At 45.8% G+C, this 20579-nt stretch overlaps 3 protein-coding genes across 5 annotated transcripts in view; 1 reads left to right on the top strand and 2 right to left on the bottom strand.

The window, feature by feature from the left end:
• Positions 1-1065: 1065 nt before the first annotated feature.
• On the bottom strand, positions 1066-10494 carry Glul (glutamate-ammonia ligase). 2 transcript variants are annotated; one of them, XM_077802275.1, is made up of 8 exons: positions 10379-10494; positions 9245-9420; positions 7418-7596; positions 6032-6193; positions 4282-4428; positions 3781-3908; positions 3367-3566; positions 1066-2825 (listed from the first exon to the last, which is right to left on the bottom strand). In XM_077802275.1, the coding sequence occupies exons 3-8, from the start codon at positions 7581-7583 to the stop codon at positions 2507-2509; spliced, it is 1122 nt and encodes a 373-aa protein (XP_077658401.1). In that variant the 5' UTR covers positions 7584-7596; positions 9245-9420; positions 10379-10494; the 3' UTR covers positions 1066-2506. The 2 variants fall into 2 exon arrangements, with proteins under 2 accessions (XP_077658401.1, XP_077658400.1); XM_077802274.1 differs by lacking the exon at positions 9245-9420.
• LOC144256815 (uncharacterized) overlaps positions 9429-20579 on the top strand; it is a 50622-nt gene continuing 39471 nt past the window's right edge. For both annotated transcript variants that reach the window (XR_013344254.1, XM_077802276.1), the window contains exon 1: positions 9429-10295. Coding sequence is in view for 1 of the 2 variants with exons in the window: in XM_077802276.1 (XP_077658402.1) it covers positions 9749-10295 (547 nt within the window). In the remaining variant the exon portion in view is untranslated. The remainder of the gene's footprint in view (positions 10296-20579) is intronic.
• On the bottom strand, positions 17392-18309 carry LOC113185626 (transmembrane epididymal protein 1A-like). The gene has a single exon (XM_026392837.2). The coding sequence runs from the start codon at positions 18307-18309 to the stop codon at positions 17392-17394; it is 918 nt and encodes a 305-aa protein (XP_026248622.2).

Below are 20579 nucleotides of genomic sequence, written 5' to 3'. Positions count from 1 at the left end.
AGTAGAAGTAGAGGCTCAGTTGAAATGAGACTAACTGCATAAACATCAAACCAGGAAAAGTGCTGAGAGGGCACACAATCACGCTAGAGCAATAGGTGTAAACCAAGACCACACTCAGCAAATCACTAGGTAGGATGCCCCTACTTGAAAATTATGTCATTATGGGTCAATGTTCCTAGGAAGTCATGCATACCTAGGATTATACAAGGCTAGAACAAGAGACACTTGCATGAAGAAAATTGTCATCTCTAACAACTGTCATTTAACAGGCCCCAGCTGCCTCCGAACTGATAGCACGCACCAACCACTTTAAAAACAATCACTCTGCCCACCAGTCTCAACAGTACTGCATGTTTGAACTCATGTTAGATAGCTGTTTTTTGTCAGAGATGTGTGCTCAGCACCATGGGAGGAGGAGGTTGCTTCGATCCAACTAAGTAAGGAACACACTAAAGTAGGAATAGGCCAGAATAAGTGGAACCTCCAGGGACCAAGAACAAGGACACGGAGGCATCAATGTGGAGCCTGCTGAGTGCACCTTGGGTAAGAACTAAGGACAAGTTTATGCCAGCCTTGGACGATTTTGTCCAGGGTAGCAACATGGTCAGTGTTTGCTATTTAATCACTGGCAGCTGGGCAGAGAATGAATACGGGAAGAACAGGACTAATATAACCAGTTAATCACACATTAAATACTTTAAGCTGTTATTTTAAAATAAGCCAGGACTGTTGGAAACCATGTCACAGCAGTGCTAGTCAAAACCTAACTCTGGCTCACAGAAAGGGGAGAAGTGGAAGGCTAGGAAATGTCAACGTGGTGTGACCCAACGGTCCCAGTGAGGACAACCCCTGGGATCCCAAATATCCCAAGTCAGAGGCACAAGGAAAAAGCTCATCATCAATGTGACTCCACAGTTTTAAAAATTCAAAGAGCTGAGAGACCTGAGCTTAGTTTGCCTCCAAAAACAAAACACTCTCCCTTTTTTTGTTAGGAAATACAGAAATGAAATGGCACATAATTTTTTTTTTTTTTTAAACAACCACAAAGAAACAAGTCAGAAGAGATCTTATGTTAGGTTGATTTATAAGCGCTGCTCTGGACAGTTACAGTTTGTTTACAACAAGAAGTTATCTAATTCTAACATACTGTACACGGCAATTAGAAGTTGTCATGGCAAGAGAAAACCACAGCTGGCCTGCTGTGGCCAGCACAAAAACCAGGGAACAGTAGGGGAAATGGAGAGGGGGCTTGTTTATTATAAAAGAAAAAAGGAATAACTCCTTAGGAATCTTAAGAAAGGAATATTCTGCACTGGGAGGAAAGACACTAGGATACAACATTACAAGTATTTTCACTCCAGCCCTGTCCCCAACTCCTCCAAGAGGAGAGTGGAAAGAGATGGTTGAAGCAGACAATTTTGAAAAATTAGACTTAGAAATCCTACAAATTTGATTAAAATCTAAACTTCTGTTTTGCTTTTAAAAAATTTAATGTATCAAAAGGCCTGCTTTAGTGACATGCTAGTTTCACCAAAAAATAACCCAATGCCTTCTGCAGGAACGCTCTCATGTGGGCCAGCCAACTCGCTCCCAGAAACCCATGGACAATTATGCGGGTCTTAAACCTCGCCACTGGGCTCAGGTGACCACCAGTAATGTCATTCACCTGGCAGCCGTCCAGGGTCCACCTCCTTAAGAAGGGTGAACAGGGCAGGGCAACCCTTAAGTGATAATGAAGACTAAGCGCCCCTAGTAACCAACTTTCCCAGTACCACACTCCCCACCCCTGCTCCAAAGGATCTCTTTAATTTCTAAACCAAAGTATTTGCTTCAAATTTAGCACCCAGTGACCAGGATGGTTTCCTCCCTTAGAAAAACACATACCCACACACCCATAATTTTTTTGTTTTTATATTTAAATATAAAAATACTACTCTGCTTTGTGTTATAAATGAAGGACCAAGCACTAAGATCTTTTTCTTTAAGACAGGGCTTTCTATCAGTTTACCCAGCTTTGTGTCCACGGAAGGGAATGCAGCCCCAAGCAAGGGAAGTGCTGCAGTAGGAGACCAGGGCATTTCCCTCGCTGAGGGCCACCCCACCTTCTCTATAGTTATAGCTTAAGAAATAGAGCTTTCCACACAAAGGGGAATTCTAACCTAACCTCACCAGGCCTCCTCTTTCAGCAACCTTGAAGAAAATGTACCTCCCTGCTTCCCCAGAACATGCTGCATCCCACAGCCATGCCTGATAGGCACCCCTTCCCATTAGCGCATTAAAAAAAAGCCTCACTGTCAAGAAAAGGGGGCTGGGGGTGAAGAGATTAAAAACGTAACACCTCTATCCTGGCCAAAGGAAGGAAGATTAACTGGGCATGAGGAATAAAAAAAGACCTTGATATTCCACCCTTTGAGTTACAATCGGGACAAGCAGGACAACACAGAGGGTGAAGAGTTGGAGTGGGAGGCAGAACTAGGAGGGGCTTGACGGCTGAGGTCTAGTCCATTTAGTTTTTGTATTGGAAGGGTTCATCTCCGGTTTCATTGAGAAGACACGTGCGGATGAGGGCTTCTGTCACTGAATAGGGGTCACAGTTGGCAGAGGGGCGACGGTCTTCAAAGTAACCCCTCCTCTCCTGGCCGACAGTCCGGGGAATGCGGATGCTGGCACTACGGTTGGCCACGCCAGCAGAAAAGTCGTTGATGTTGGAGGTTTCGTGGAATCCAGTTAGGCGCCGGGCATTGTCCAGGCCCCCCTTGGGATCATAGGCACGAATGTGGTACTGGTGCCGCTTGCTTAGTTTCTCAATGGCCTCCTCAATGTACCTAAAAAAATAAAAATCAAAAACAAACCACAAGATGAGGGTTAACCTTATCACCAAAAAAATCCTCCCTTCAAGGACAAGAACAGGTAGACATCCAGGACTGACGTTCACCAGCACAACCAATACTCCATGACTCACACCAGTGACCGCCTTGTTACTATGTACCCCAGTGCTCAGAATGCCTGACATGTAGCACCAAGGCATTATGTGCTGAAAGACTTTCTCCCACCCATAAGCACCAATCTATGTGCCTGTACTGTTACTAAATTAGTTCTTATTAAATACTTTTAAACTTTCCCTATCACCATCTTTAATTCTATTCCTTGAGTATTATTTGGTACTTTCTAAATGAGAACAAAACGACAGAATTAGAAAAAAATAAGCCAATTGTCAAGAGCTAAGGCATTTGTAGCCTGAAGTTCAGCTCACCTGTCCCCTATACAAATACTTGGCAAAACAAAAAGAGACGTAAAGAGATTGATATTCCCTTCCCAAGCCTTTTTCACTTGAGAATAAACATGACCCCCACAGCAGACACTCACTTCAGACCATTCTCCTCCCTCATGGCCTTGGTACTAAAGTTGGTGTGGCAGCCGGCACCATTCCAGTTTCCAGGAATGGGCTTGGGATCAAAGGTAGCTATCACTCCAAAGTCTTCACAAACGCGATGCAAGATGAAACGGGCCACCCAGAGATGATCTCCCATGTGGATTCCTTCACAAGGTCCTATTTGGAATTCCCACTAGAAAGAATGAGAAGGTTGGCCTTTACAATAAAGCCAGCTGCTCATCTGAACTCAAGCTCAAGCCTGCTTTCTTCCCACCTCTACTCCAACCCACTCTGAAATTGTGGATTAGTGACTGGTGCATCAGCAGCCCTTGCTAGCCCAAGCCCCCATTTGCCTACCTACCCCGACATCTTCAGGGGGCAGGAAGCTGACAGACCAGAGCCTTTACCTGGGCAGGCATGACCTCAGCATTTGTCCCCGTAATCATGACTCCAGCATACAAGCAGGCCCGGTAATGAGCTTCCACAATGTCCCTGCCATAGGCTTTGTCTGCTCCCACGCCACAGTAATATGGACCTGTAGGTTTCAAGACAATGTGGTAAAAGTGGGGGAAATCCCCAAAATCCCCAAATCAGAAATCTCAAGTCCTGGACTAGTTGTTCTCCTGAATCCCCAATCCCTGTCTTCACCTACAGGTGGGGAATGAAGAAATTAGGGGGTTCCTCTTTGCCACAGCCTCGTGGACCCAAAGGTTCCACCTCAACCCCTTCTCACTTTATATATTTACATCCATCTCTGGATTTGGGTAACAAGAAGGCATGTCTCTACTGTTATTTTCAGTGGGTCTCAACTTTTTTTTGAGAGTTGTTCCTATCTCTGGAGAAGAGGGGCTTTCCTGGACTAAGCACCTGGGGGAGGATTAGTTTGCCTTTTATCCAAAAGGACTTACCTTGGGGACCAGGAAAGCCATTAGAAGGCCAACCGAAGGGATGACCATCTGTGCCCATGAGAGTGTATTCCTGTTCCATTCCAAACCAGGGATGCTGGTTGCTCACCATTTCCATTATCCGTTTACAGGTGTGCCTTAAATTGGTCTCTAGAAAGCGAGTCAACATGCTATTAGGGACACATATACTGGGCCTGGATGCTGATGTGCAAACAGTCTTCCTACTCTACACAGCTGAGATGATCATGAACTGACCTAGGGAAAACCTTTGTGTCCCATCACCAAGTCAGGAAAATGGGAAAAGCTGCATTTACACATCACATCTGCAGGAGATCCTCTGAAAGACTTTAGTTAGTTATAATTAAACTCAATTACAACCAAGTCACATGGCAGTGGATTCAGAACAGAGCAAGTGTTCACCTTATCTGCATGCTGGCCACCTCCCAAGCACCAAATGCCAGGCACTTCCACCCTCTATTCACAAGACAGCTGCTTCTAGTTGTCAAATTTATCCCTTAATTTCTCAGGCACTTAGAGCCAAAGCTGTAATTATTTTTTTGCACGGTTTTGGGGATGGAATCCAGGGGCCTTGCCCTGAGCTATACCTCCAGGCCCCGCCCCTTTATTTTAAATTTTGAAAGAGTCTCACTAAGTTGCCAGGCTGGCCTTAAACTTGTAATCCTTCTGCCTCATTCTCCAAGTAGCTGGGATTACAGGCATGCACCACTGTCCCAGCCAAGTCTAATTTTTATTGAGAATACTTTGTCCTGTAGGAGGCTTACATTCCAGGTGAGCTTAAGTGCTAAATTATATAGCATTGGCTGGTGCAAAAGAAAAACAAAAATGAGATGAGCTCAACTGGAAACAATTTCCAAGCTAGAACAGAACTTCAAAATAAAAAATATTCTTCTGAGTAACAACCCTGAGGTGGGCATTAGAAGTACTTTTTTGAGACAAGGTATCTCTCTAAATGCAGAGGTTGGACTCAAACTTGTGATCTTCCTACCTCAGCCTCCCGAGTTGTGGGGATTATAAGCATGGCCATTGCACCCAGTTTTGGAGGCTCAAAAGTGTTGTTAGATAACTTGCCCACACTTTGGGGTAAGCCACAGAGCCAGGAAACCCAAGGTTGCCTTGGCTTCAGAGCCCACGCCCTTTACCAACAATAATGCCCCGTGCAAAGGCAAAGAAGGTGTAGAGTCACTAAGTCTCACTGGCTGACAACTGCGAAAGACATGTCTGCAAATAGGGACCCTAAGGTGCAGTTATAGCAAACCTCAGGGCAAATGTATGTTATCTGGGAACCAAGATGCTCATGTTTGTCAGTGGATAAACTATGCTGTTTAGTGAAACAGCAACCAATATTTGATGTACAATTGTTCCAAAAGATTTGCATGTATTAAATAATTTAATCTTACCAACTTTCAGGTGGATTTTATTATTTTCTCAATTTTTAAATCAGCAAAATAGCAGTTCAGGATTCAAACAAGATTCTGAATCCAGGTTCTTAAAAATTTCCAGGCAAACAGGTGGCTCTGTCACTGGGGATTCTTAGCAGCAAAAACATTAAAAATTCATCATTGTATACAACTAGTAAAGGGGACCATGGAAGGTGGAGAGATAGACCCTCAATCCTCCAAATTCTTAAACAGTGCTAATAGTCTAGTCTTCCTAATACTGATTTCAGAATGTCTCCTCCCCTTACAGAATTGCTGGACTGAGGTAGGGACAACCAAACCCTTTTTTTACATACCTGCAGGTTTTCGGTTGTACTTGAAAACTTCACAGAATACCAGCTTGTTGGGATCCTTGCGGAAGGGGTCCCGAAACATGGCAGCAGGTACAAGATACATGTCACTATTGGAGCCTTCAGACTGAAAAGTACTAGAGCCATCAAAATTCCACTCAGGCAACTCTGAATCAGAAAGAGAAGGGAAAGTTAAAAATGTATAGGAAGGCTTCTTAAGCAAGAAATATAACCAGCCCCTCATTCACCTTTCCGTTTCTAAAGATTTACTTTGTCATTCCCAGAAAGTGTGGCATGAATGCATCCTTGTGTAAAACAACATCTCTACTTATGTACCTGCATTCCAAGTAAGATCATTGTACCCTCACTTCCTTAAAAGAATTAAGTCACAAGAGCCACCAAAGGTTGACAGACATTCCCTACTTAAATAAGTCTACTCTATACCAGTAGACAATGAGGTACTTTGTTATTACAATCAGTGAATCAGTCATTTAAGAGACAGGGGAAAGATTCTGGTTCTTTCATTAGGACATCTGTGTTGCTTCCTTCTCTCATCCCCTGCTTTCACTGACTGTCCTAACTAACGTTGTGTCCTTATTTTGCAGATGAAGAAAACATATGCTCCCATACCACTAGTTCACTTTTCTCACTGTTTTAGAGGTCAGTTTCTTCATCTCTCCTATTGACTGAGTTCTCAGATGGCAGAGGCCTGTTCAACACCTGCCACATAGCACTTTACATGCTCCATATTATGGTCCTTCATTCAATCAATCCAAATGTGAATATAAGCAGAAGAATGAGCTATTCTAATGTAGGCAGGAGGTGACAGTTTTTCCCTTGGCCCATTCCCAGAAGGGCAAGGGCTACAACTTGTTCTAGACTAAAAAAATGAAGATCACAAATCTAATATAGTAACTCCTCAAGGAACATGTAACCAGATCATTTAAAATTTCTAAAAGTGGCTCCAACAAAAAACAAATGGTGAGTCCCCCCCATTTATAAACCACTTTAAAGGATATACTTTGCATGCAGAAATCCAGTGATATGACTACTAAACATAGACTTCAGCAGTGTGCAAATTACTTGGCATATTCAGTTAAGAGTGGTGGTTTTCAAATTGGGTTCCCAGGGGTGCTTTAGAGCCAGTTAAGTAGGATGGTCAAGTCAGGAAACTCTCCAGCCCCTTATCCTCTACAAATTACACTCAAACCTTCTCTCTTCAGTATATTGGTTTACACACGAGTCCATTTAAATAAAGGCTTCCTTTGTTGCTATGTTTTGAGGCTATGCAGAAGCTTAACACTGATTGAAGTTTGAAAAGCCTTGGTGTTTGCTGCCCACCCCCACACTGCCCCCACCCTAGGCAAGTACCCCATTTCTGCCCAATCTCACCTTCTACACTCTTGGGCTCAGAGTCCAGGGTGCGAGTCTTGCAGCGAAGTCCTTCTCCAGTACCATCAATCCAGATATACATAGCTTGGACTTTCTCACCCTGAGGCAGGGACATATACACCTGCTTGATGCCTTTGTTCAAGTGGGAACTTGCTGAGGTGGCCATGATGGAAGATGTTCTGAAGAAAAAAAAGTAATTTTATCGACACCCACTACAAACAGATTCCCTGTAGGAATGGCTTAAGGAACACAATTGAATTAAGAGTGGTAGTGGAGAGCCCGTCCCTTTAAAACTCAATACAACTAAAGTAACAATTATTTGCTCTGCCTTCAGAGGGTTCAAAACTTCATATTACACAAAAGTAACATGAGAGTATGGTGTAAAAATCTGAACATCACCTTTTGAAGCAATTAAAGCAGATACTTGGGGCTGGGTACGAAGCTCAGTGACACAGTACTTACAAAGCAAAACAAAAAACTTGCTAGACCAAGGCCTTGGTATTAACTGACATCTCTTGGCATCCTGGGGCTCAGAGGTTGAAGAGTTTCAGATACTACGGATCTCAAGCTTCCAAGCTAGAATCTATGCTTTCAATTCTAAAATTCCATTAGTCTAGTGCAAAGTTTTATTCCCTCAACGTGGCTAAGGTAGGTAACTTTTTGAAATAAGTGACTAGGAGGAAACAAAAATGATAATACAAATGGAGGAACTTTAGATAGGGCAAAGGGGAGGGAGGAGAAGGGAGTGGGCAAGGGGTAGGAAAGACGGTGGAATAATTGGATATCATTACCCCAAGTACACGTATGAAGACACTAATGATGTGACTCTACTTGGTAGACTCTACTGTCTACCAGAGACATGAAAAATTGTGCTTTATATGTGTCCTATGAACTGAAACGCATTCTGCTGTCATATATAACAAATTAGAAATAATTTTATTTTATTTTTTAAAATGACAATACAAAAGTTCAGAGACAGAATGTTTACCATCTTCCAATTCAAGTAAAATCCAGCTAGAGACCTGGTTGCTGTGGTTTCTGTCCTGAATCAGACTCCAACGTGCATGCTGCGTAATTTTTCACTGGTGTGATGTAAAATTCTCACTTCAGAAGACAAGTTTCAGATTTAAATGTGAGAATGACAATATTCTGGGGATTTTACTAAAGACTCCATACAAGTAGAAAATTTCCATTTCTAATCAAAAAGATCTGGGATTTCAAAAAGCTCCAAGGCATGATGGCAAGCCATGACCACAAAGCCTCCAAAAGAAGACATCTCTGAAGCCACAAAACCAGCCTCCATACAAGAGGAAATGTCCCCCCCTCCCTCTCTAGCCCAGGGTGGCTGGAAAGGGAACACACTGTTCTCCTCCAATGACTTGGGCAACTTTCTGAAGTACAGTGGCAAAGTTTCTATGGGCAACCGTCCATGTTTGCCCAGCTGAAAACTGCTTCTCCCTCCAACTGCCTCACCCTTCCCCTGGGGAAGAGGAGGACCTCGCCTGTCCAGTCCTATTACAGAATCAACACTATCTTTACCTACAGAGTCTAGAAGACAGGTCATCAAATCCCACCTCCCACCCCTGCCGTGGAAGGCCAGGACAACTTCTGAAAGCTACAACCCAGTCTCAGCTTTCCTCTCCAACATCAGACCACTGTCTCTAAGCCTGGGTTCCAGATCTCCTGTTCTTTGGTGAGACCAGTTGGATGCCAGCAGCTGGTGCCTACATGGTGCCAAGTTCACGTGGGAGAACGGGTTCTGAAGTTCAGGGTGGTGTCTGCAGATAACCCCCTTTGCAGTGTCCTCCTCCCTGCCCCCTCACTCACCCCTGCCAGAGAAGGTCTAAGGGACTGCTGGGGTTGACCTCTCTAGCCCTCCTCTTTTTACTGTTGTGCTCATGCTTCTCTTCACTGGGGATCTCTCGCGGGTCCAAGCAACGAAGCTTTCTGGGTGAGGGTGACGGTGATGGAGTAGGGGAGAGGGACAAAGACACGGAGCGGTCCTGCCGGGAGGCATTGGAATAGATAGGCTGCTGGTGGAGTTGGTTTAAGGTCTTAGCCTTGACCCATGGTTTCTCCCCGGAGTTGGAGTAGGCCACGAAGCCGCAGGAGTTGGTGGGGGTCGTCTCGGAGGCCTGAGACTCCAGGTCATCGTCATCTTCATTTGTGATCTTCTTGGAGAATTTGCGGCTGGAAGTGGATCTCCGCTTCCCGCCCCCGGGGGAGTTGGGATAAGCCACCTTGAGAGCAGCCCCCTCCCACTCAAGGTTCTGAAAATGGGCGCCCCGCCCCTCCGGCCCGCGTGGACCTCAGGGCCTCGCCGAGCCAGCCATGCCCCTCGGGGGTAGAGGCCGGGGAGGGTCGAGCCTGCGTCGGCTGGAGGGACGGTGCGCGGCTGCTGCCTGGAGCCGGCAGGGTGTCTCCACTGCGATGTCCGCTCTCCACGACGCGACCCCGGCCCTCCATTGTTCGGTCACACTACAGGAGCCCGGGGACCCCGCTGGCCGCGCAAACAACGCTCACGGCTCCCCGCCTCAACCCGGGCGTCTAAAAGCCCGGTGCCACCAGGACTGCCCGGACGCGCCACCGCGGAAGGCGCCGCGCACCCTCGCGAAGGGACCCTGCGGCCGCTCAGTGCTCACTGCACAAGCCACCCAGGGCGCCGGCCTCCGGGGGCGGCGCTTCGGGCCGCAAGTCGCGAAAGGAGGATCAAAACAACACCCTCCCCCACCGTCCCGCTCGGAGCCCGGTCGAGGGCGCGCCCCGCCGTCGCCAACCGGACGGGGCGGACTCGGAGCCGCCGGCGGCCCAAGCACGCGGGAAGCGGGAGCGTGTGAAGCCCGCGGCCGGGGCCGAAACGCGGAGCTGGAGACAGCAGGTGGGAGGCGGCCGGGCCGGGCCGAAACCCAGGCCGGGGCGCCGCGCGTCACTCAGGGCCCGCGGGGCCGGCCGCGTGCTTACCTGGGCGGCGAGCAGGTGGCGGGCGGGCGGGCCGTGAGAGCGAGGTGAGGAGAGAGGAGAGGAGTTCGCCGGGGCGCTCAGCAGCTCTGCTCTTCTCCCATTCTCGGCTCTGTCGGGCCGCCTGCAACCCGCACCCTTTATCGGCCGCCCGGGGCCGCCCCCGGCGCCCTGATTGGCTCGCGGCGGCCGGGACCGGGGCCCATCAGCTGATGCGCGCCGGGCCCCGGCGGCCATTGGGCGAGGAGCCGAGCGGGCGCCGCCGGGTGGGGCGAGGGAGCTGGGAAGAAAGAAAGAGAAAGAGGCGTGGGGGAGGGGAGCGCGGCCGCCGCGCCGAGGGCCCGGCCTGCCCGGGGACCCGGTCCTCGCTGCCCTCCCCCTGGCTGCCTCCTCGGTGCAAGTTCCGGTGCAAGTTCCGCGAGCCCAGAACCACAGAAACCGAATTTCGCCCTTTGTTGTGAGAGAGCCGCCCTCCCGCCCTCCGCGCGCGCTCTCGGGTGAAGTTGGACGGGGAGCACTGGGGGCAAGCCCCAGCCAGGGCGGGAGGCCCTCGGCCTGCAGAGACCTGGCACCCAAGGCTGGGAAGAGCACTCGTCCCTCGTCCCGTCGTGGGCTTGGGAAAGTGAACGAACCCTGTGATTTCCTATTTTCCCCTGAAGTGCTGTGTTTCTGTACTCCAGAGATTTCTGGAGGGCTCCACAAAGGAGACCTGTCCAGTACTGCCTCAGTGAGACCCTGGGCAAGTCGCAGACTCTCTGGGCCCAAGTTTCCATATCCGGAAAATGAAGTGGTGCCAAGAATGGCCTTTAGTGCCACCCACCTGATGTGATATTTCTGCCCGCAAACTACTGTAAGAGCAGCTAAAGGAAAGCCGCAGGTTTGCCAGCTCTTCCCAGGCCCCCTTCCAAGTCTTTGCTGCCCCTTCAGAAGTCAAAATTCTTCAGAAATTTAGGATTCCTTAAAGGAATTCTCCCTGATTTTGCTCTCCAATTAGCTGATTGTGGCTTCTTTTTTAGTGGCTGAAATCCACCTGTCATATCTGGTCTTTACTGTGTGTTTCAGGAGCCTCACTATTTGAGACTGTGATTTTCTGTTTTTCATGACCAAGAATTCATGCTTCCAGTGCCCTTGGAAAAGGAAGGGAAAATGTTTGTTCTTCTGGTTATGTTTTGTACCACAAATATGAAAAAGAAATGTTGCTTGTGACCACACACACATTACTTGGCTTCTTTGGTCACCATCCCTTCCCTTTAAGTGTGTGGAACACTGTAGCACTTTCAAGTGATAGATGCAGTATTCATCTCTAACACAGGTTTCTGATATATTTTGGACTGGGTAAGGCACCTCACATAGCAAATTCCTTGTTAGATTTTAGTGCTGCAAGTTGAAACATTATGGCATGTTAGTTAAAGGGAGGGCATCAGATCCGACAAACCTAGGTTCAAACCTGAACTTGACCTCTTACCACCTTTGTGTTGGCCAAGTTACTTAGCCACACAGAGCCTGGGTTTTCTTGCCTATGAAATGGGAAAATAATAGCTACCTATAAATTGTAGGGATTAATTGTGATAGCATTAACAAAAGAGATTGGGGCCAGGAACATAATAAAGGTTTGGAAAACATTATATATGATAGGCCAGAATAATGTGAAGGGATTAGAGTATTTCTTTTCCCATTTAAGGAGACTTAAATCAACTTTCTGATTTAGTATAATGCTCCATCTTTGGTTTAAGGAAGGTGGGCTTAGACCTGGTAACAAAGTGAGCTGTTCTCATTCTGACTCTTTCTACCAAGTCTTCAGAACTGGTTGGAAAGGGAGCAGAGGAAGGGAAAAGTGATGTTCTTGTTTTACGAGATGTTGGTCTCCAGATGCCAAACTGCCAAAGCGTAAATCAGAGCTTTCTGTGGCATTACTAGCACCTGAGATGGGGATAGAAAACATAATAGAAAGTGGAATAGGAAGGCACAAATGTAATTTTCTAATCTTGTGGCGTTTCTGCATTTCTGAGTGTCTACTTCCCTTGCTATGTATGTTAACCTCCAAGAGCAGCTCTGTCATCTCCATATCCCCCAGTAGTATCCAGAGGGAGTGTTCAGTAAACGTTTGTTGACCACACAGAAATGACAGCGGCATCATCAAGAGAACATGTGCTTTGAGCTGCTTTTCCGAGAATGGAAATGGATTTGCTTTGATCCTTTCCTGTGACCAAGGGCCTGCCTTGTGGCAGTTAGGAACATAATACATGACCACTGACTCTTTCAGGAGTGAGCAAGAGGCCTCCTACGTCAGTCCTACACTTGCTTAAATCAACCAAATTAGAACCTAGATAAGTCCAAGGACTGAGCAGGGAATTTTCTAGAGTGTGCGATAGAAGAAAAAGCAAAAGAAAGTTCTTCAGTTGGTTCACCCCCAGAAAACCAGACTGTACTTTTTAGAGAAGTAAAAAAGTAGAACACCCTGTTTTACCCACTTTGACCGCTGTATCTGCTGCCCTTTGATTTTCTTCCCCTTCTTCCATAAATTGCCACCGCCCCCATTTTCTACCCCTCCATAAAAAGAACATTAGGATTCTTGGACTCATGAACTTTTCAGTCTCTGGGTGCACAGTTTCAAAGCTGAGAGGGGGTTCTTAGGGCATGTGCTTTGAAGCTAGGTTCTCTCTCTTGGAGTTGTTCTGTCCCAGGGGTGGGTGGAGTGGGAGAGCAATATTACAGAAGATTTTATTCCAAATCTGCAGACATAGCCCAGGATTAAGCACATTTCTTCACTGTTGCTCTACTGCCTGAAATGAAGGCCTTGTCTTTGGTGGGCTTTACCTTTGAGTTCACCTTACAACTTCTTTCTCACTTAAAAGAACTCTTCTCACTTTGTAGGTCTGAAGCCTTTAATCCAGTGCTCTGAGAGGGCTTTTCCAGGGCCTGTGTTGTTGTTTCAAAGGTAATCAGTGAAAAGGGGGCACAACTGAAAGTCAGGATTGGGGACACCCTTAAAAATCTGACCTGCATTGTCAACTTTTTCTTTGTTTAATAAACCAACATAAGTTCTTTTCAAAAGAATAGACCATAATTGAATCTTAAAATAAAATAATAAGACAAAAAAGAAGAACAGCTTTGGAAGTTAATAGCATTACTCTTAAGCCATATTTTGGGAAGAAGGTATAGGTGGGTGACCTTACAAACTTCACTCTCCACAATTATAGAAGGAAGGACCAGATTATACTTCAATTTAGTAACCAACCACTGAGCACAAGAATTATTCTTTATGTATCTTGATTATTTGATACTCTTCAATTGAGCAAAGGAAATTTGAGATTTGAACCTCAGCTATGTCTCCTAAGCCTGATTTGAGTCTTTGTCGAACACTCACTGAAATCATTTCAATTTAGGGAACACTCTACTTGCCACACTGTGCATTAGGATGGAAGGCTTGGGTCTGTTTGAGCTCTATCCTAAGTCTTGTCTTTATTAGGAAGCTGCTTGGAAAGTTGGGAAAAGTCAAGTTCATCTTACCTCACAACATGAGAAATAAGTCTTATAGAGAAAATTAAAGCCATACAGTTCTGGCATTAGATTTTCATGCCTTTTTATCCTAAAGAGGAGAAACTGAGGTCTAGGTAACTTGTAACTTGCTGAAGTCAGGTTAGTACAGCATTCCACAACCTAATATACTTCCAAGGTGCCATTCCTTTGAGCGCATTTCTCTGGTCCCCTTCTTTCAGTGTCCTTAGCCTGTGGGTGGAGTTCCTGGGCCACCACTTCCAAAATAATGAAATTCCTACCAAACCACTGAAGAAAGTACAGAGTACAGGGACCGACCAGTTCACCCCAAAGTCTTATATTACAGTTTACCCAGTGACTTTGGAATAGTGACCATTCTGTGTACATTTTCTTTGTGAATAACTAAGATATGAGAAAATAGGTGCTATGTAGCCGGTTCTCTTTGAAGGTATCTTTGGAGGGGCTAGAGTGTAGCTCTGTGGTAGAGAACATGCTTAATGTGCTCAAGGCCCTGCATTCCATTGCCAGCAACACACACACACACACACACACACACACACACACACACACAGGTGGATGGACACAAGTCAGTAGGGTAAAGCAATCTTTGGAGATTATTAGTCCCATGTAATAATCTTTCCTTAGTTTCATTTTGAGAATCTGGGATTTTCCTAGATCGTTTTTATTTCCTATTCTCAATGCATATGTAGATATCTTTGTTCTCTAGATTGATTAAAGCTTTTTAAAAGTTTAGGAAATTATAGCCCAATTTTGTTGTTGTCTGTGCATGTACAAATATGTAACAACAAATCTCATCATTAAGTACAATTATAATGCACCCATAAAAATGTGGAAAGAGAAAAAGAAAAAAATGTTTAGAGAATTTGGCACTCTGATCAAAAAATTATTTGGGTCAGAATGCCTTTTAGCTGGTACTTTTCCCAAAGAAATCCTCAACTGGATCCAGTCTTTCCTGCCTCACCCCTAACCCCATTAATTGATTTGGGTCCCTGTTTATTTCACCTTTGTGTGCCAAATTTTAATGGGAAATAGCCCTAGGGTGTTTTTTGGATGCTTGGGCAATATTTAGTCTGCTTCTGTACTTTTCCTGCCCTCCTTTTGCCTCACACTTTTTTTTTTTTTTTTTTTTTTTGGTACCAGGGACTGAACCTGGAGTGCTTAACCACTGAGACACATCCCAGCCCTTTTAATTTTCTATTTTAAAATAGGGTCTCACTAAGACTAAGTTGCTTTGGGCCTTGCTAAATTGCTGAAGCTGCCTTTGAACTTGGGATCCTCCTGCTTCAGCCTCCCTAGTGATTGGGATTACAGGTGTAACCCATGCACCTGGCCCTCTCCCACTTTTAAAACAGGTTCTTAAGAGACTTGTGCACTGGAAGTGAAGAACTAATTGCTTGTCCCCAGGCTATGGGAACATAGTGCCCTCTGGTGGAATTTTGTGAGGATTACAAACTTGTTCCCCAAGCCTGGTGTTTGGCAAGTTTTTTCTTAACTGTCCAAGGGGAGGGCTTTTCTGTTAGATCTTATATAAGGTAAATTAATAATACCCAAGTGCAGTGTTTACATGGCTATTTGAGAGAGATTATGTTGGGATTGTTGCATGATTATAAGAGGTTTATCCTTATAAAACGAGACCTCAAGTGCCTGGAAATGGGCAGTTAACAGCATTTGTGCTTGTTCATCCTGTCATCAATGTGTAAGAGAGGTGAAGAGAAAGGAGAACCCCAAAGAAAGGCAGTTGATCAGAGTCTGGGAAGCGAGAATAAAAGGGAAGTGCAATGGCTGGAAGGCTGAGTCACAGACAGGTCTCTGCCCTCACTTAGATCTGAACACAGAGATCTAACACGGAGCCAGAGGTTGAGAGTAAGCCAGATTCTCATTCCCAGAGGCGAGGGGCCGTGGTGAGGGTGGGACAGCAAGTGTAACATAAGCACCCCCTTCAGGGGTGTCCAGCACATATACACCATGCTGCTTCCTCCGCCTGGGCCTTCTGGCTGAACTGCCCCCTACCCTTCCTTTCTTCTTCCTTTCCTCCCTCCTCCTTATTTCATTTTGAGGATTACTTCCTTCTCCATTTCCCTTGTCAAAGTCACTATGGCCTGAGGGACACAGTCACAGAATTGGGTCTAGCACTCCTGCGTTTGAACTCCTGTCCAGCCTCGTGGCAGGTCTGAGACTAGAGCAAATCAATAGAAACAGTTGTGAGATTGTTTTTTTTTTTTTAATCAAAGTAAACAGTTTGGAAACAGGTTACTAGGTTTTACTATCCCCAAAAGCCAGGAAGAAAGCGGCCCATTACTAAGGCGATGACTCAAGATTAGGACTGCTGGTGTGGCCCAGAGGTTCACGAACCCTCTGACTTGTCTGTAACAGATCTAGAAGGCACAGGGGGATGTTCTGGAACAAATTAGCCTTTAGTAAGCATCGCTATGTCTCATAGTTGGCATAAACTTTAGGACATTTTGTAACCCAAATATAGCAAAGTCTCTACCCTCTATGCACCTACCCATGTGTCAGTAAGGAAAAACCTCCCCAAGGGAAATGATTTCCCCAAACAGAACAAAACAAAGTGAATCAGATGTATGAGGAAAATAACAAGGTGGATTTGATGTAAGTGCCTGAGAATTCAAGAGTTCTTGGAGAAGGCCGCCTTGGAGATGTTCAGAGGGGTGGAGGTACAAGTGGGGTTTATGCTGAATATCTAATCAGATGGCAAAACTGTGACCAGGTGTGACTTTCTGTAACTTTCTGTGAGATGCAAGGGATGGAAATTTGTGAAGACCTAAAGATTGTGTCCAATACATTACATGTACAAGGGTGGCAGTGGTGAAAGAGATATGCTTTGGCGACAGAGTAATAAAAAATGAAGTTGAAAAAGTACTGAGCATTTAAATGCTATTAAAACTTGAATTGTGCAAATTCAAGTTATTTTTTAAAGTCACTTTTTGCATAAAATTCTGAAATGTACCAAACCTTAAAAGTTGGGTGTAGGAGGGGGGAGGCAAAAAGGGCATAATTTCAAACTGTGTACATCCATTATAAATCCCATTGGTGAGACACACAATACCCACTGAAACAGGATGAGGCTTGGATGATTCCATTTTTGAATTATCAGAATCAATCTTTATTTCCTCAGGTAAAAGCAGTCACAGGTGCCTGGAGAAGCAGCAGCGATGGAATACCTGGGGGAACCTAATGCACCCTCTGCAGAGACTCCTCCCTTCAAAGCCCTTCTATTGCATTCTCTTCTTTTGTGGCTCTGCTTGCATGCTGATTTATTCCCCTGATCCTCTTCCTCCCTCTCCCCAAATTCCATAAGCATCCCTTTCTTAGGACTCTCCTTATTTCAGCAGTGATATCTCAGAGACAGCAAATACACCAACTGCTGTCTTCTATGGCTGTTACCTTTATTGGGGAACAAAAATAAGGATGTCACACATGAGGCTGAGAGGACCCATGGGGGAAGAGGAGATGGGGTGAAGTATGTGCCAGGCACTCTAGGCTTTGTCTCGAGGTGAGCTCTTTGCAAGCAGAGGAGCCTGGTCTTCCTTCTCTGGCTGCTCTATTTCCTGCAACAGCCTGTAGAGGGGCTCTGGAGTGCTCTTGTGATAGGGAGCTTCTTTAGACCCCATCATCTTCAAGCTGGGGTAGCAACAACGATGCCAAAAGTAAGAGAAGCCATAGATTCCAAACAGGCACAAGGCGTCAAACATCACATGCCAGCAGAAAAAGGTGGTGACAAACATGAGGTCATTCATGTCATCATCATCCCAAGGGTAACCAGAGACTGGTCTGTACAGAATAAAGCCTGCCTGTATCAGCCAGGAGCCCATGATCAGAATCAGCAAAGTCTCCATCATCCAGAGTTGAAACATCTCAGGAGCCCAGAGTTCTACAGTTAACACCAGCAATAGCAGGAACACCACCAAGATGAGCAGATAATGAACTTGCAGCTCAATCCCCGAGGACCCCTTAGCATGTGACACCATCAGTAGCAGGAGCTCATAAAAAGACAGGACCAGGGCACCTTTTTCTAGGACCACACACCTCTGAGGGAGCATGTTCTTGCTCATGACATCTACACAGCCATTGAGTATGAGGAGGGAGAACATGGTGAGGTGCTGCCACTCTTTGGGGTACAGAAACCTTGGTGGAAGCTCCCTGTTCATCAGTTTCAACGCTCCATTAGTGCAGCTGATCTCATAAATCACTAAGAGGGAGCCAGCCACTATCTTCAACAAACCTTCACTGGATATTTTCCACAGCCTGGCCCATCTCCCTTTATTCTTAGGAGACCACAAAGGATACAGGAGAGAGTCGTTGAATATCACAGCTCTGGAGACCACTATTGCTTGATACAGTCCATACAAAACCAGAAGCAGACCTGGACATACATGACCAATAAAGGTTCCCATGGAGGTACAGACTCAGAACTCAGGCCTGCCACACCTGGTGGGGCCACTTCAGGTCCTGGGCTTTGGAAAGAATGGCCTTCCACCTGCTTTTATTACCTCATTCCACCTTCTGCTTCCCCACAGAGAGGAAACATTTCTCGAGACAGACCTACACATTTCCAGAATATGGCCTCATTATTCCATCCCACTCTGGTACATTGGGAACAACCTGGCTTCTACCAAAGAAGGAAGCTGTGAAATGGGCATTCAGGGGCTCCTCCCCACAGCCCTTGAGGAGCTGCTAGTGGTATGGGTTCCTGTCTCCCATGTCTTCCTTACTCTTGTCCTCCCTGGTGCTCAGAGGAGAAGGGTAGAGGGAAATGGAGTGGGGTCAGGTTGGGGTATCCAGAGAAAGCCTGGGCACTCAGCAACTCCTGAGGATCCTTCAGGACTTCTGAGACATGGTTTTTGTCCCAACATAAAGTCAAATATTTTTGTGGACACATTTATAGTCATTTGGATATGTGGCCATGTAGTACATCTTAGCCTCTCCCTGGCATTTCTATTCTTCTGTGACAGCCACATCTTGCAGACCATGATGAATGCTCCCTTCACCTCCTCTCCTTACCTTCAGATATGCCCCCCATCACTGTAACAGGTGTACTGGCCTGTAAATGAACCTCCAAAGCCACCCTTTGAAATTGATCTTAGGGGCTATGGTGGTTTTGTAGTGTGTCATCATAACTTAAAACAAGATTCCCAGAATGCCCTTCCCTGGATGGCTTCATGCTAGGGTTGACTCCAAGGGAAACGTTCCTGAGAACCTGGGAGTGGAAGTGAGGCAGCAGCTCAAGTACACCCTGAAGGTGGGAGTGCAGGACACCACTGTAGCCCACGCATTCTCTAACGATCCTGCTGGGGGCCCCCAGGTGTGAGAAGCACCCAGACTTATTGCTCCCCCCAGCTTCTCTTTGTCGTGAAGAGCACCTGATTCTTGTGCAGGTTGCCTGCCACTGAGGTCGTGAGAGACAGATGGCTCCAGTTTGTCTTGGTCTTACATTTCCATTTGTCCTTGCTTGTACTTCACACCTAAAGTCGTATTCTTCCTTACTGTTGTCACTTAAATGACGTCAGGCCCACCACTCAATCCACTCAACCTTCCACAGCAACAGTCTTTCACAGACTTTGTCACCAGCTTCCACAGATAGGGAAGGTCTACTTTTTTGAGGGTTTTTTGTTTGTTTGTTTTGTTTTTGCAATACTGGGGACTGAACCTAGGGATGCTCTATTGATGAGCTCATTGTATATTGTATTGGGAGATAGTGTCTCCCTAAGTTTCATAGGCTGGTCTCAAATTTGCAATCCATCTGCCTCAGCTTCCCGAGTAGCTGGGATTACAGGTGTGCACACAGTGCCAAGCAGCTGTACCTTTTCTGAAATCATCTATGTGCTGTATCACTCACATTCATCCTTAACTAACACAAGAAATTAAGGTATAGTTCTTTAACTGTAGATACCAATGTAGCTAGAAATTGGCTGTTGATATTTTAATGTGAACTCACCCATCATCAGCTTCATTTTTCTAGTTGACTAATGTTTTATGCACCTAAGAGTAGTCGTAGATGTTGGGAAACTGGCAGTGAGCACAGGTAGAAGGGATGATGGAGAATCTGGTACAAGAGCACGTGAAGCCTTCATAGGGTATCTTAATAGTTCTGGGCTTGTTGCAGAGTGTGCAGGGAATAGGAGTGTGTCTGGGGGTGGTAGGGATCCTGAGGAAACAGGAAGGCCATCAGACGGTGAACCATGCTGACTTCAAGCTTCTGCATAAACCAATATCCTCACTACAAGCACTGTTGTAGGCAGAGCCGAGGCACAGCATACTGTGGGCGCCCCAATGGGAAGAAGGAGGGTTTACTCCTATGTAGTACATACTTACAGACCAGAATGCCCAACACTGCCTGAGCCCTCAAGCCTATCCAGTGTAGGTATTCCTTAACTTAGGACAGGGTTATATCCTAAGGAACCCATCAGATATGAAAACAGATTAAATAGAAAATGCAGTTGATACCGCCTACCTACTGACGATGATAGCGAGTGAATTGTTGAGTTCTATTGTTTGCACTTGTGATTGTGAAATTGACTGTGAGCTGTGGCCCCATCCAGCATCTGAGGCAGAATCACCATATGTGTCAGTAGCCCAGGGAACTATCAAAACGCAGTATCTGTTATTCAGTTTCTACTAAATGCATGTTGCTTTTGTAATATCATAAAGTTGAAAAGTTTATGTT

This window comes from Urocitellus parryii, chromosome 9, assembly GCF_045843805.1.
Source record: "Urocitellus parryii isolate mUroPar1 chromosome 9, mUroPar1.hap1, whole genome shotgun sequence".
NCBI lineage: Eukaryota > Metazoa > Chordata > Mammalia > Rodentia > Sciuridae > Urocitellus > Urocitellus parryii.
The sequence above is the reverse complement of the archived record's forward strand: the minus strand, read 5'-3'. Positions and strand labels throughout refer to the sequence as shown.

Bases quoted from the DNA above. Each gene is read 5' to 3' on its own strand.
- Glul (XM_077802275.1), bottom strand. From the start codon at position 7,583: ATGGCCACCTCAGCAAGTTCCCACTTGAACAAAGGCATCAAGCAGGTG. The intron at 4,429-6,031 runs GTATGTAAAAAA...CTCGCTTTCTAG, and splicing joins GTACAACCGAAAACCTGCAG to AGACCAATTTAAGGCACACC. The intron at 3,567-3,780 runs GTAAAGGCTCTG...CATTCTTTCTAG, and splicing joins CTGAGGTCATGCCTGCCCAG to TGGGAATTCCAAATAGGACC.
- LOC113185626 (XM_026392837.2), bottom strand. From the start codon at position 18,309: ATGGGAACCTTTATTGGTCATGTATGTCCAGGTCTGCTTCTGGTTTTG.